At 37.2% G+C, this 15,632-nt stretch overlaps 1 protein-coding gene across 6 annotated transcripts in view; it reads left to right on the forward strand.

The window, feature by feature from the left end:
• USP3 (ubiquitin specific peptidase 3) overlaps window positions 1-15,632 on the forward strand; it is a 105,176-nt gene that overhangs the window by 57,813 nt on the left and 31,731 nt on the right. For 5 of the 6 annotated variants that reach the window (XR_003608624.2, XM_028100266.2, XM_028100265.2 and 2 more), the window contains 4 exons: window positions 296-409; window positions 3,348-3,461; window positions 11,910-12,056; window positions 15,407-15,513. Coding sequence is in view for 5 of the 6 variants with exons in the window: in XM_028100266.2 (XP_027956067.1) it covers window positions 296-409; window positions 3,348-3,461; window positions 11,910-12,056; window positions 15,407-15,513 (482 nt within the window). In the remaining variant the exon portion in view is untranslated. Of the gene's footprint in view, window positions 1-295; window positions 410-3,347; window positions 3,462-11,909; window positions 12,057-12,705; window positions 12,751-15,406; window positions 15,514-15,632 lie in introns of all 6 variants that reach the window. The other variant, XM_088024841.1, reaches the window with a different exon arrangement.

A 15,632-nucleotide genomic window follows, 5' to 3' on the forward strand; every position in this document is an offset into this window, starting at 1 on the left:
CTTTAAGTTCTTTCTTTGTTCATTTCTACAAAGTCATCAGTTAATACTGTTTTCTTAGAGTAAATGAGGAAACTTAATGGGGAAACTCAAAGCAATTTCTTGAGAAATTGAAAGATCACATTTAAAAAATTCACATGTAGGTTTTATAGAACTTTCTTTACAGTCCTAGTAAATTCTTTTGTTTTTTCTTTCTTCTTTCTCTCTCTCTCCTTTTCTTTTCTTTTCTTCCTTTCTTTCTTTCTTTTTCCTTCTTTCTTCTTTTTAAAATAATTTTATTCCCTTCCTTTTAAAATAGTAACATTGAGCAGTTTTGCTGTTATTTCAAAGAACTGCCCGCTGTGGAGTTAAGGAATGGGAAAACAGCAGGAAGGCGAACATACCACACCAGGAGCCAAGGGGATAACAATGTGTGAGTTCTAAGAATATATCCTTTCTGGCTTTGAGATACAAAACAAGGGACTCTTATTGGTGATTTCCATTGTATTATGTGAGTTCATAGGCACATGCATTTTAAAACACTCTTCTTCTAAAACCTGGGTTTAACTGTCTAGCTAATGATCTTAATAATTGTTGGAATTCTTTTATTTCTATTTACCTAATAGGAGAATAAATTTAGCTCTCTACATATTAAGTCTTTGTGGATTTGAGCTCTAAAATTGACATCTGTATATGAAACACAGTTCTAGGTGTAGACCAGCATGAATATCATTAGTCTTTGTGAATTGATTTGTCTTACAGTGTTAGATAAATCTGTTTTGGAAAATAAAATTAATTTGTAGTCATCAAATTAATTATGGGGCAATATAGCCAATTTTTAGTTGATATGGAGAGGGAAAAATTGACAAATGATTATTGAGAACCAATATGTATGCAAATTCAGTGCAGCTGTGCTCCATTTGATGTTCAGAAGATCTATATTATGATTGTAATGGGCAGAGTTTTTTTCATATCTTAACATTACTGAAATAAGGCTCTGATTTATAATTTGTGTATGTGTTTATATATATGTGTGTTTGTATGTGTGTGTATATATACATATATATGTACATATATATGCACATATATTTTTTTTAAAGAGAGCGAGCACACATATGCATAAGCTGGGGCGGGGAAGGGCAGAGTGAAAGAGAGAATCCCAAGTAGCTCCAGGCCCAGCGCAGAGCCCAACACAGGGCTCAGTCTCATGACCCTGAGATCATGACCTGAGCTGAAACCAAGTCAGATGCTTAACCGGCTGAGCCACCCAGGTGCTCCTAATTTGTATATATTTTAATGTAATGTTTTTTCTGCCAGCCCATCCCAGCTCCCATACACCCCATCCCCACACATTCTGAAAAGCCATTTTATAATCTGACATTGTTCTGCCTAAGTGACTCAGGGAGATTAGGATAGAACATATTAGAATAGTATGCAGTATGGATAGAGCCAAAATACCAGGGAACTTTAAAGCCAGGCATTGGAGTAGGGATGGAATCATACCACAACAATTGATATCTTAAGAGTTTGCTTTAGTAGCAGCATATAGGATGAACTGGAAAATGCCTGCATTCAAGGAGACTTCACACTTTATAGTAGTTGGGTTGGATGAGACAGCAGTGAAGTAAGGAAGAAAAAAATACATCTTCACAGAAGTTAAGAGGAGAATTAGTAGTATTTGATGCATTAGTGTCATTTAGGGTTTAGTTACAAACTGCAGAAATTGGCTCTGGCCATTTTAGGCCGAAAAAGAACTTAATGCAGGTCTGTTGGTAAGCTGTTACTGGATGGGTGGAAAATCAGGTCTGGAATCTAGACATCCAGGACCATTGCTGCACTTACCCCATGGAACTCTATCCCATAAGGATATCACTGCTTCCATAACATCACTGACCCATGACAACACACTGCCCAGTGTGTGACACCAAAGTTCCTATTACCAGCACTGTTAGAGTGGGTGCTGGGTGAATGCTGCTGTTATTGCTGCCCCTGCACTCCAGATGATGCTCTTTGTCACCAGAAAGGATTTGTCACTGCCTCAGCTTTGCATCACTAACTTCTGCTTCAAATAGGCAGAACTCAGGCCATGTACCTGAGCCCTGGCTGCAAGGGGGTTTGAGACAGCAAGTATCTGGCCTTTCCAGCTTCCATAGTGGGAGGCAGTCTCTTAACCAAGACTCTTAAGGTGGGGAATTCCTCAAATACAGGGAGAGGGTTCAGGTACTAGGAAGTAAAAAATATGATCTGTATCTTAGGGACCTACTGGATGACAGGGGTTGAGCAAGGAGTTATTGAGATTCTCTGAGATATCAATCAGGTATTTGTGAGTATGGTATTGTATTGACATACAGATATTAAAGTTGTTTGGAGATGTTTCAGTTTAGTTATTGGAGGTATTTCATTCTAGCTACATACATAGAAAAAATTAATAGTGACTTAAACATCCATTGTTTATTTTCTCATGTAAAAGCTGGAGATTATCCATCTAGGGCTGTTTGCCACAATCATCAGGCTCCTCCTAGCTTTCTGTTCCACCAACCCTAGTGTAGGGCTGTCGTCCACATAGCTCAGAGTGATGCTGGAGTACCACCATTTCGTCCTTCCAACTAGAAGGAAGAAGGAAGGGGTTAATGAGGACTATTTCTCTTTAAGGGAATTTCTCAGAAGTTGAACACACTCAAAGTTTTTTATTCCAGAAGTTCTTTTGCCGAGCAAAAATGGAAAGTTCTGTTTCTATGAGAGAAGAGAAGAATGGGTATTGGAGGATTGTAGAGAGAGTATAGAGAGCAGCTTTAGTGCACATTGAGTTTGAAGTGACGAGGACATCCAGGAGAAAATTCATCTTGGAAACTGGAGAAACCTGACTAAAAGTGGTCGCGAGAAAATCTGGCTTTCAGATTTGGATTTGGAAGTCCTGGTATAGAGTTGAGTATTGAAACTTTGTGTCCAGATGAACTGTCTGAGGCAGAGATGAACAGATGGTCACTCGCTGAGGTCTGGGAAGTGTTCCTTGTGAGGGGCAAGAAAGAAAACTGCAGGAAATGGAGAAAGAGAATCTGTTACTTGTTTTAAGTTTTTTAAAAATGTACATTTTAAAGTAATTTGGTTTGTATTTATTGCTTTATTCTACAAGTATGGCATTACTTTGGCACAAAGTTCACCATATAGTTAAAAACTAGTCTTGTCTGTAATTACTGCAATTTATGTGGGTTTTTGAGATGCTCTTACTTAACTGTCAGAGTTAGTTTAGAAGAAGCCAAACCCTTTTTATGTTTATATTTTTTATTATGAATTGTAGACAGTTGGACATTATGTATTGAAACAGTAGCCTCTCTCTAATGCCAGCGGTATCATCCCTTCTTCTTTTCCAGGTCTTTAGTGGAAGAGTTCAGAAAGACACTCTGTGCTTTATGGCAAGGTAGCCAGACTGCATTTAGCCCAGAGTCCTTATTTTATGTTGTTTGGAAGATTATGCCAAATTTTAGGTAAGTATTACTTAAGAATATTTAAAACATTAATATTAGTCTTTATGCTGTTCCTGGAACAGTTTCCTATGAAGTGGTGGTATTCTAAATAATAAGAAGGTATTTATTAAAGACTGGTTTTATTTTATTTTTTTATTTTTATTTTTTTAGAGTGGGGGAGCGGGGAGGAGGGTTTGGGAGAGGGGCAGAGAGAGAATCTTAAGCAGTCTCCACGCCTGGCGCACAGCCCAACGTGGGGCTCAATCCCACAACCCTAAGATCATGACCTCAGCCGAAATCAAGAGTCGGATGCTTAACCAACTCAGTCACCCAGGTGCCCTTTTTGTGTTGTTTTTAAAAGGAGAAGAACGGCAATTGGATCATTTGACTAGACAAATGTGTGTGTTTAAATAATACATAGACATTAACAATGTCTTTAACAAATGGTAGGATATTTTGTTCTAAAAACAAAGCCCTTATAAGTAACTTACATGCCCTTGTAAATAATTTAGGAACACATACTGGACAAAATTCCATTCTTTCAAAATCTTATGATGATCATACACCATCATACACCATCTTGTTATTTCAACTAAAAAAACATCCAAATGTAATCTGTAGAAATCTGTGGTCTGAAATTCACTGTTCTGGGCTGGGTTCTGAAGTCAGGTCTGTTGGGATTCAGTTTGCAAAAGGTAGCTGGACCACATCCTAATGTGGCTCTAGAGTCACTGTGTTTTCCTTGCTCTCTCTATAGCATCACTTGAGGAGGGAAACAGCCTTGCTGTCAGAGGAATCTGCCTCTTCTCCTAGGTTAGTCCTCTCGGTAGGGATGCAGGTAACAGCAGATTTGAGGCACTGCAGGTGTTTGACAACAGCCTTTGCCACCTTCTGATTTTGTCCTTCTGAAGCAGGTCTGTGCTCTTGCTAGTCAGGAGTTTGTACATCCCTCTCTAATGTACATCCCTCTCCTTTTGAAAAAAACAAAAACAAAAATACCCAGCATGCTGTATGTAGTAAGACTTAGTAGTTTATCTTGCTCTATTGCCTAATAGTGATTTAGATATATTAGTAGTATAGAAAAATGTTTAAAAGGTAGCACTGGGTGTTATACGCAAACAATGAATCATGGAACACTACATCAAAAACTAATGATGTAATGTATGGTGATTAACATAATATAATTCAAAAAAAGGTAATAACTTCAAAGAACTGACATTTGTTGCCTTACTCGAGAAGTCTAGCCTTGAGGATCTGATGTGAGTGACTGTTGTTACCCCTGCTCTTTATTTTGACGGAAACTTCTTTTATATATTGTGACATTTAAATTTCCTCTTAGAAGAGACTAATTTTGCAAGGATTTTAAAGTTTCTTGACTCCCAAGTAGGAAAGGTGGAAATGACTGCTAAGTTACCACTAACCAGGTTTGGACTTAATATAACATTTCTAATATAGTCTCCTAGTTAGACTCTTGATAGGGACTTTAGTCTTTGTGTTTTATTATTATATAAAATTAGTTTCTATTTATTGAATGCTATGTGTCTAGCACTTTAGGCCTTTTATATCTGATCTTCATTAAAAAACACAACCACAAAATTCCCATCAAGGTAGGAAGTGTTAACTCCATTTTAAAAAAGACAAAACAGAGAGAGGAGGAAGAACTTGTTCAATCTTACACATCTAGTAGGTGTTAGGATCAGAGTTAGGACTCAGGTCTTTGTGGAATTGGTAAAGAATAGATGTGTCAGCAGTCATTTGTCCACATGCCTGAGTGAAGCCTACCAACTCACTTTATACTGTTCTGCTTGGTTCCCATGGTGATTCAGGTCCTTTATTCTTAAGCGGGAGTTTAGAAACTGTATGAAACTTTTATTCAATAGAATTCTACTTTTCCTCAAAATCTGCCCACATCTCTGCCCTTTATATAAAGTTTCTATAGCCCAGCTGTGAGCATGATTTAATTTTTAGCTGCTTAATTTTGCCCATTCTGTATCCTTAGCAATGAAAGGAAAAGACTCTTGGAGAAGGTGACCAAGTTGAGTTTCTGGAGTGATTCCTAATTCACATGAACTCTTAGATTCCTTAGTGACTGATGGGAGTAGAATGCCTGTGTATTCTTAGCAAGGCTTTCTCAGTTTCACAGTAATTGAGCTTGGTCCCCATTTTCTTGTAATCGACGAATAATTTTCTCTTGATTAGATCTAGATCTTGAGATTGGGATAAAGCTTAAGTGTAAGGTCACTGCACAACACCCAGGGGTGAGGCAGGGAGATGTAGGGCTTTCTTCCTATAGCTGGTACTCGTATTAGGTATGCAGGGTAAAGTTCCTGTAATGTGGCCTGCCTGTGTGGAAGTGCCATGAGTCTTGAACTATGTTTCTGTTATATTTATGATCACAAAATAAATTTTATTTATTTATTTATTTATTTATTTATTTATTTTAAAGATTTTATTTATTTGACACAGGGAGACACAGTGAGAGAGGGAACACAAGCAGGGGGGAGTGGGAGAGGGAGAAACAGGCTTCCCGCCAAGCAGGGAGCCTGATGTGGGGCTCTATCCCAGGACCCTGGGATCATGATCCGAGTCAAAGGCAGACGCTTAACCACTAAACCACCCAGGCGCCCCCCTCCTTTTTTTTAAAGATTTTATTTATTTGACAGAGACACAGTAGGAGAGGAAACACAAGCAGGGGGGAGTGGGAGAGGGAGAAGTGGGCTTCCTGCCGAGCAGGGAGCCTGACAAAATAAATTTTTAAAAGGGGTTAGAAAGCCCATTTTCCTTGATTAACCTATGACAAGGTCTGGGGAATTTGATCACTTGGAATGAAATATGAGGACTCTGAAATACACATGCATGTGGAAGTAGGAACAACTTTCTTTTTTTTTTTTTAAAGATTTTATTTGAGAGAGAGAATAAGAGAGAGAGCACATGAGAGGGGGGAGGGTCAGAGGGAGAAGCAGACTCCCTGCTGAGCAGGGAGCCCAATGCGGGACTTGATCCTGGGACTCCAGGATCATGACCTGAGCCGAAGGCAGTCGCCCAACCAACTGAGCCACCCAGGCGCCCAGGAACAACTTTCATTCATTAAGTAATGCAAAAAATATATATATATATAGTAAATATATATATATATATATATATATATATATATAGTAAATATAATCAACAGCTTTTGTGTAGAAACCACCAAAACTATTCTTTCTTTTTTCCCACTCAAACCAAAAGCCAATTACCCAGCAGTATAAACTTTTGCCAAAGTTTGGCCTTTCCAACATGCATATCTACTTACCACACTTCTTACGGCTTCCTAGTATGCCCTGCTTTTCCTGTCCCTTTCCTTTTCAGAAAAGTAACTTAAAAGTTTATGGTGTTGTTCGTTTTTTTAAGATTTTATTTATTTCAGAGAGAGAGCACATACTAGTAAGCAGAGGGGCAGAGTGGGATGGGCAGAGGGAGAGGGAGAGAATCTCAAGCAGACTACACACTGCACTCGGAGCCCTATGTGGGGCCTGATCCCAGGACCCTGAGATCATGACCTGAGCTGAAATCAAGAGTGGACGCTCAACTGACCGAGCCACCCAGATGCCACTAAGTTTATGTTTTTTAAGTAGGTAAAATACAAATGGCTGAGAATTTCCAAAAGGTAAAGAAAGGATATACAATGAAAGTTTTTTTCTTTTACTTTATTTCCCAGCCCTTCATTTTGCTTTCTAGAAGCAGCCATATTTACTAGATTTTTGTTTATCCTTTTGTTGATATTCTGTGTGTGTGTGTGTGTGTGTGTATAATTTTAACATAAATGATAACATACTTTTTTCCTACTTTGAGGTAATTTGTACTAGTATCTAAATAACTTTCATTTTATGGCTGCATAATGTTATACTTTATGATTGTATCATGATTTATGTATAGTGGTTATATCAGTGGTTATCTAGGTTGTTTTTTACCTTTTGCTGTTCCAGACAGTGCTGCAGTGGATAGTCTCATACATGCATATGCAAGGCTCTCAGAGAGTACTTGCTGGATCAAAACATATTTGCTTGGGGGTGCCTGGTTGGATCAGTTGGTAGAGCATGAGACTCTTGATTTCAGGGTCATGAGTTTGAGCCCCACATTGGACATAGAGATTACTTAAAAAAACAAAAAAGATACTTGCTTTTAATTTTGATAGTCTTTTCTGCTAGACTTTTTTTTTTTTACTCTGCCTTCCTTAACATGATTTTGCCTTTTTGTCTCTGTATCTTTGTCATGTTTGTCCTGTGGGATTTGCCTTGACCTCTGTCTCCTTCTTTAACTTCAAGGTCCAGCTTAATGCTAACTCTCTAGGAAAATCTCTTGATAATTCAAATTGGGTCATGTTATTTATTCCCTTCTCATATCATTTATGCGCTATTTCTACTTTCACATAAACTTGATTTAATATATTTGCCTTAACTTCCCAAGGGGTTTACTTTAGTTTTGTTTTTATCAGTTCTTACTGTAATTAATGTTTAAAAATGATGGGTGAATAAATTCCTAAAACCTTCTTATTTCTACTAGCTATTCTACTTGGCTTTGTAGAAAATATAAAAGATCTTTGTGGACAACAGATGGGTCTCTGCATGTGATATCTTAATAATTTTTCTAGGTATACTGTTGATATTTTATAATTAAGTGAAATTTTGAAGCTCTGGATTGTATAATTGGGAATTATCATAATTTATAATTAAATTTATAATATAATTCTGTCTAAGAATTTTGCAGTTGTATGTTTTTTGTGTGTTTGTAAACAAAAACAGTTATTTGTCATTTTCATTTTCTGGTGTTTTTGTCTTGGAGAAACTCAGCTGTGGTTGATGCCACAAAATGGAGAGGAATAGTTAAATTTAATTGATTTTGGTATTATACACAATTTGGACAAAACAACAATTTGGAATTCTTTTATGAATGTTAAAGGCATTTTTTTTTCGGGGCACCTGGGTGGCTCAGTTGGTTAAACCGCTGCCTTCAGCTCAGGCCATGATCCCAGGGTCCTGGGATCGAGCCCCACATTGGGCTCCCTGCTCATGCAGGAAGCCTACTTCTCCCTCTGCCTGCCGCTCCCCCTGCTTGTGCTCTCTCCCTCTTTCTCTCTCTCTCTCGCTCTCTCTGTGTGTCAAATAAATAAATAAAATATTTTTTAAAAAAGTATTTTTTTCTTAAAGATATCTTAAAAATAAGAACAGAGCCTAAAATTATAGTGTGTCGTAGGTATTTTAGAAGTTTGTTCTAGAATGATAAAATTTGATAGGCATATCCTGTTCCTGATTGGTCTTTCCATCTTATACATTATGTACTGGTACTGCCAGAACGCAGAGAATAGTAATGCACAGGTGTATGTCACAGTTAGGTGTGTTGGCATCATACAAGTACTTGTGTGTGCCTGCATTCTGGGGTATCTGATTCAGTATTTGGATTGTCTGCTTTTCACACTTAACAAAGTAACATTTTCTTTCATCATTCTCCATTGGGACATTTCTTTGTAAGATTTGGGTAAATACAGCTTGTCTCCTTGTGCCAAAAATCGTGAAGAAACGGTTGCCCCGTACCTCTACACATTGTGTTTCAGCAACATCCCTCTTTCTTGGCCCCTCGTTCAGAAGGGGTTCTTCATGATCTTTTGGGCTTTTATAGTTGCAGTGTGCTCTCCAACCATTATTTCTCACAGCATCTTTATGACACAGAGTTTCTGTAAGTATTAAGAAGGAGGTAATCTTTACCTAAGGTTACAAACAAGTTAAGGTAAGAAACAGTATTAAAATTGGAGCCACTATTATTTTCCTGTCTTCTTTTCTGTCTTCATTCCAGTCTGTCACAGAGATACCAGTTGGTTCTTTATAAATCCATTTCCTCACTGTTTCACCAGCACTTGTTTGGGTGGTATCACTGAGATAATTTGTATACAAAACATAAACATTGAACCTAAATGTGAGGAGTGTTCCTTTTACATGATTACCAAGGAAGAGAGACCTAAGTTGACTACCAACAAAATTCTGAGCTCCGGGGCGCCTGGGTGGCTAAGTCATTAAGTGTCTGCCTTCGCCTCAGGTCATGATCCCAGGGTCCTGGGATCGAGTCCCACATCGGGCTCCCTGCTCCACGGGAAGCCTGCTTCTCCCTCTCCCACTCCCCCTGCTTGTGTTCCTGCTCTCGCTATCTCTCTCTCTCTCTGTCAAATAAATAAAATCTTTAAAAAAAAAAATTCTGAGGCTCCGGATTGCATAATTGGGAAATAATTGAAAAGATAACTGAAGTTTGTGGAATTTAACTTACTAAACAGTATTTTAAGGTTTTCAGATAAGTCAGTGAAGCTATTATTTAAAAATAGAGTTGTAAATGTCTGTTTAGTCAGAATCAGAAAAATTTCCTAGTCTTAGAAGAAGCTGACTTTGTGTTTTTTTGGTAAAGACCACAAATTGAAACGTACCTTTATAAAAAAGCTGAGTGTTCCATGATCTCATGTAGGTAAAAAATATATATATTTCTAATGGTAAAGGAAACAATAGAAAATAATGTTTTTTTTAAGATTTTTTATTTATTTGAGAGAGAGAGATTGAGAGAGAGCACAAGAGGGGGTAGGGTCAGAGGAAGAAGCAGACTCCCTGCTGAGCAAGGAGCCCGATGGCGGGACTCGATCCCGGGACTGTGGGATCATGACCTGAGCTGAAGGCAGTCGTTTAACCAACTGAGCCACCCAGGTGCCCTAATGTGTTTTGATATAAGAAAAGAGAATCAAAAGAGTCATGGTGTGGTTGGAAACATTCATGAATGTACATTAGGCAGATTGTTTTTTAAAAAGGGATGGATATGTATTTGCTGAAAGTGCAAATCAACATAACTACAAAGTACTGGTCTCATGATCCATTTTAGAAAAATAATTAGATAATAGTTTATTTTGGTGAGAAAATAAAACTATTTTTATATGTGATAGAATTTCAAATATGACCTAAGATACCTCTTACCTTTGAGTCAAAAAAATGGATGTTGTGATGAAAAAGTTTAAAGCACTCTGTAGATATGTAAAGGATCTAACAACTTTGAAAACTTTAGACTGAATTTTAACATTTTTTTTAATAGGAGTCTTAGAAGAACTACTTGAACATATATTGAGACTCAGTTAAGTAGTTCAGAAAAAGTTACAGTGAAATGCTAAAGTGACTTCTGACTTAAGTTCCATTGGTTAGGTGGATGGTTTACATAATTTATGATTTCCACAAGAAATTTTAGGGAAAGGGGACAAATGTATATTGAGGGAAACTCTGGTTGAAAGACATCCATGGAACCATTGCCTGGAAGAGTGGTGGAAGTTTTGACTCAAGACCAAGCCAGAAAAACTTGTGATTTAAAAGATAAAGGGAACCTTCCATGTTGGCAGAATGTAGGCAGAAATCTTTTCTATCTATAGTTTTATCAAGTACTTTATGTGTATATCATTGCTTGATTTATTTTATCTACATAAACCTCTATAACCTTTAAGTGTGCCGATTTCATTTTCTGTCAGCCTTCACTTGTCATGGTCTGTATTATTGTAAGAATTCCATATAGGGGCGCCTGGGTGGCTTGTCAGTTAAGCGTCTGACTCTTGATTGCAGCTCAGGTCATGGTCTCAGGATCTTGAGATCGAGCCCCCAGTTGGGCTCTTCACTGGGCATGGAGCCTGTTTAATAAGTCTCTCTCTCCCTCTCCTCCTCCTCCCTTCCTTCCTTGGTGCTCGCTCTCTGAAAAAAAAATTTTTTTCCATATCCTTTCCTGTCTGAATGTAGTATAAGAAATAACCTAAGAATATGTTGTTGCTTATACTCAAGTTTTAGGCTAGAGCATAATTGTATATGAGTCAATGCATTTTTTAAAGTATTTATATGAAAAATATCTTTTGAATCAGAGATTAGGATCCAAGTATAGACTCTTTAGAAAGTTTTTCTTCCTTTCAGCCAGTGTTAAATTAGTATCTTTAAGTGTAAAAAATTGGTTTTAAATTCCTTATCTCTTATAAGGGTGGTTTATAAGACCAAGGTTTCTGGTGAGGGCAAGATATGACATTTTAACATTTGAGCATCTTTTGGAAAGGCCATGTGGGAGAGTGGGAAAACCAGAGTCCATCCCACCTCTGTTACTCTCTTGTAGGACTTAGGCATGACACGCACCCCTTCTCCTGCCCCTCAATTTTCTTCATCTCTAAAGTGAGGTCAGTTGAGATCACTACACCCCTGATTAGCTCTAATATTCTGTGTTTTCAGATTTGTTTTAGTAGAATTTTTTCTTGTAGAGAAATTTTCTTTGAAGAGAAATTTTTCTTGAAGAGAAAACCTGGCACAAGTGGGGATGAATGGTCAGGGAGCCTCACTGCTGAATGCAGGGCTGCAGCCCTTCGTAGCACTTTGCCTTCCTGCATGTTTGGCTGGGCGTGTGGAGCCTCCCCAGTGATGGCCTGCTTCTTTTTGCTTTAAGGGGTTATCAGCAACAGGATGCCCATGAATTTATGCGCTACCTTTTGGACCACCTGCACTTGGAACTCCAGGGCGGTTTCAATGGTGTTTCCCGCTCAGCAATTCTACAGGAGAATTCTACTCTATCTGCAAGTAACAAATGTTGCATGTAAGATGTAGTTTCCTTCTCTTTTTTTTAGGAGGACCTCAGACATTTCTGTTGGTGTTATTGTTTATTAGATTTATAATGGAAGGTGGAGAGTTTTCCTGAACTTTTGCTGAAACTTTTGTGTACTTGAATTTTATAACCAAGTGGACTAGCACAGGCCTCCTGCTTCCATACCAGAGGCATCTTGTACTTGCCTCTTGGTATAGTCCTAATTGTTTTTGGTATAGATCATTTTAAAAGTTGAGAAACAACAGCAAATATTTTGTACAGTTTAGCACTTGAAAATTCCCTGCCAAATGTATCAAATAATATTTGGGAAACTTAATTTTCTATACTAAAATAAAATAATTATATTTATTCACTAGAAACAAAGTTTTAAAAATATTTTGAATGTGAATTTTCCTAAAATATATTTGTTCTTTAATGAAATTGAAGCATTTGTAAGTTCTCAGAATTTTTCTTGCCTCTCAATATGAACAAATCAAACCTTTTAGATTGCTTTCCTAGGTACTAACACCCCAAAATATACATTGAGATTAGAAAGCTTATTTTGCTTGAGGTAGGGATGATTACTGTTATTTCAGTCTGATTTTAATTGTAGTCTCCTTTTGTTCAAATTTTTTGAAAAGTGTTGTTTTGACCTGTGCAGGAAAGGGATTTACAAGACAAACTCCCCAAAGACAGAAAGAAAAGAGTAAGTAATATATAGGGATCACCATATTGTATTGCCTTGCAGTTCACAAATCTGATTTAGTGTTAAGTTAGGGTCCTTTTAATGACAGAGCAGCCTCATCGCTCATCTGGCCGTATCAGAGAAGGGCAACCATTTGAATTGCTATATGTTTCAAAACGTTTGGCTCTCTAGGTCCTGATAACTATGGTTCCAATCAGAATCCAGTACAGAAGGGGAGGGATCTGTGACCTGGTAGAATTATTCTTGCTGTTAGCACCAAGTTAAAAGTAGTATTAAGTGAAAAATTCTGCTTTGTATTTTATGATGGCCTTTTATACACTTAATATTGAACTGGGCTCTATCAAGGATAGTCTGTGTGAAGTAAGAGGGTATATGTCTTTATTATTTTATGTGATGCCCAAGGCACCGTCATAGAGTCACATTGTGTAATAGTCGTAGGATGATACGGAAAACTCTAGTAACTAATGAGTTTTCCATATTAACCCATATCTTTTCATGATAGTTTAAAGAGTAGTAATTTTAGGTTCCATTAGTGAGATAGGAACAGAAAGAAAAAAATTATCATTACAGGATCCTAAGGATCATATTTGCTAAAACTACAAAAAAAGGTCTCCTATGCAATATCTGTGTTTACTTGTGTAAACACATCCAATGCTACTGAAGATAGGGATGGCAGATTAAATAAATGACAGATCTGTTCTTTTTAGTACATAGAAAACCATTACTGCTAATACAAAAGACCCTAGCAGTGTAAGAGTCTGTCCGAGTAACTGATATTTAAACACTCTTGGTATACAGTTATAATGAATGGGAAATCAATTTTGAAATCATTTATGGATCTTGTTTTCAGTCATTGTATACCTGACTTAATGCCATACACAGCAGGTAGCCAAGACTTGATGAGTATCCTTTTCTCAGAGGAAGAAATTATAAAGGAAGAACTACATTGAGTCTAAATGTACTACTTTTTACTAAAGCAGTTTCCATTGTAATTAAGGGCAGTATTGTATGTGAACATCAATATGAAAGGATCATAGTCCCTTGATTCCAGTAGTTTTTTTGGTGTGCCCTTGTTTATGACATAGTTCTTAAACCTGTACCCTGAAATAGCTGTTACATCAGATGGTTCCAATGCATTTTCCCTTTTTAATTTACTAAAGCTGTGTATCTTATGAACAGCTTTTTTTAAAAAAAGATGAAGCTGCAGTATATTTCTTTTGCCAGTAAAGAATGGAAGCCCTTTCCTGGAAAAGGAAGCAAACTTTTAAAATAATATAATTGCTTGAGTAGCTTTTGTCTGTCTCATCGTGGCAGTGGGTTTAATTTGGAGCAACTCAAAAAGTACAGTTCAGTGTATTAGGAGTATGATTGTTTGCAAGTGAGAGAAACCACCTCAGATTGCTGTAAGCAAAAAAAGAGCATTTACTGACTTTAAGTAACTACATACGTAAGTGCACAAAGATTAATATGTTTGCTGTAGTACTATTAATGATAGCAAACAACGGAAACAACCTGGAAAACCATAATATATGGTTAAATGAAGAAAAGGAGCATAGTGTTAAGAGCTGTCTGACCCTGGACCAAGTTGGACCTCAGCTTCCTGGTCTGTAAAATGGGGATAATGGTATCTGCTTCATAGCTTTGTTTTGAGGATTAACTGATTTAATACATGGAAAGTACTTTGAATGGAGTTCGGCACAGAGTAAGTGCTGTTATAAGCGTTTGCTAATCATGCTTTCGTGGTACACTTTCTTGGTGGTTCTTGCGTCCAATCTGTTCATACTGTGGCATGCCAATCTGCTGTCAAAAAGGGTGAGGTACATGTTCAAGATACATACTTTGAAAAAAAGAAAAGCAGAAGGCGGGTGTGGTCCTAATTATTATGCTAATAAAAGAGCCTTGAAACAATTTAAGGGCTTTCTTTTTGGTAAACATCTGTCTCAGCACTGTAGAGATACACCCCATTTCATCTTCACACCAGGCCTCTGAGGTAGGTAGATATTATTCCTGCTGAACATCTGATGAAGCTGAAGCACAGAGAAGCTAAGTAACATTAGGGCAGTTGGTTTTTTATCGTTCTTAAAGTGGTATATTCCTGATCTCAACAAGGAAATTTACAATATTGTTTTAAGTGAGCTTAAAAGGCTTATTGATAGTAATATCTAGCACTTCAACTGTGACGTCATGCCTCCACCAGTAATTACTAAATTGTATTAAATTTCTTTACCTCTTTTTCCCCAATCTGACAGCTGACCATCTAAAAAGTCTAAAACTGTCACTGAGCGAGGTTATTCAAAGTAAAGTAATTGAGAGCGTTCCCTATGAGAGGTCTTGCAAAAATTTATAAGGTGGTTTCTCTGAGTATAGGCATATGTATGTCATCTGTTTGTTAGTAATGGCAAATGTCCAGTCAGTGTTAGTGGCTCTTGGAGAAATTGGGATTGGAAGTGGGGCTGTGGAGAGGCCAGGGGCTTAAACCTTTTATCTAGTATACCTCTATATAGCTTTAAAGTTTTTGCATTATTTCATAATTTAAATAAAATTATTTATTAAATAAATGATATACATATTCCCCCCCAAGAAGTATGGCAGCTTTTATACATATTTATTTTAGTTTTTTTACTGATATATTTTCCTGTGTGGTGATTTTCTTTAGAAATGGAGCATCTACGGTTGTCACAGCTATATTCGGAGGTATTCTCCAAAATGAGGTTAACTGCCTCATATGTGGGACAGAATCTAGAAAGTTTGATCCATTCCTGGGTAAGACATATTTGGCATGTGGTGATATATTGTATTAAAATTTTAATGTTTCCTTTGAAAATTTAAGACAGTACGAGATAATTGTAAGAATACATCAGTTTTTGAAATTCTTTTCTAAG

This window comes from Eumetopias jubatus, unplaced genomic scaffold (assembly GCF_037043125.1).
Source record: "Eumetopias jubatus isolate StellerSeaLion01/CBP00866 unplaced genomic scaffold, mEumJub1_p1.0 scaffold_7, whole genome shotgun sequence".
In the NCBI taxonomy this organism is placed as follows: Eukaryota; Metazoa; Chordata; class Mammalia; order Carnivora; family Otariidae; genus Eumetopias; species Eumetopias jubatus.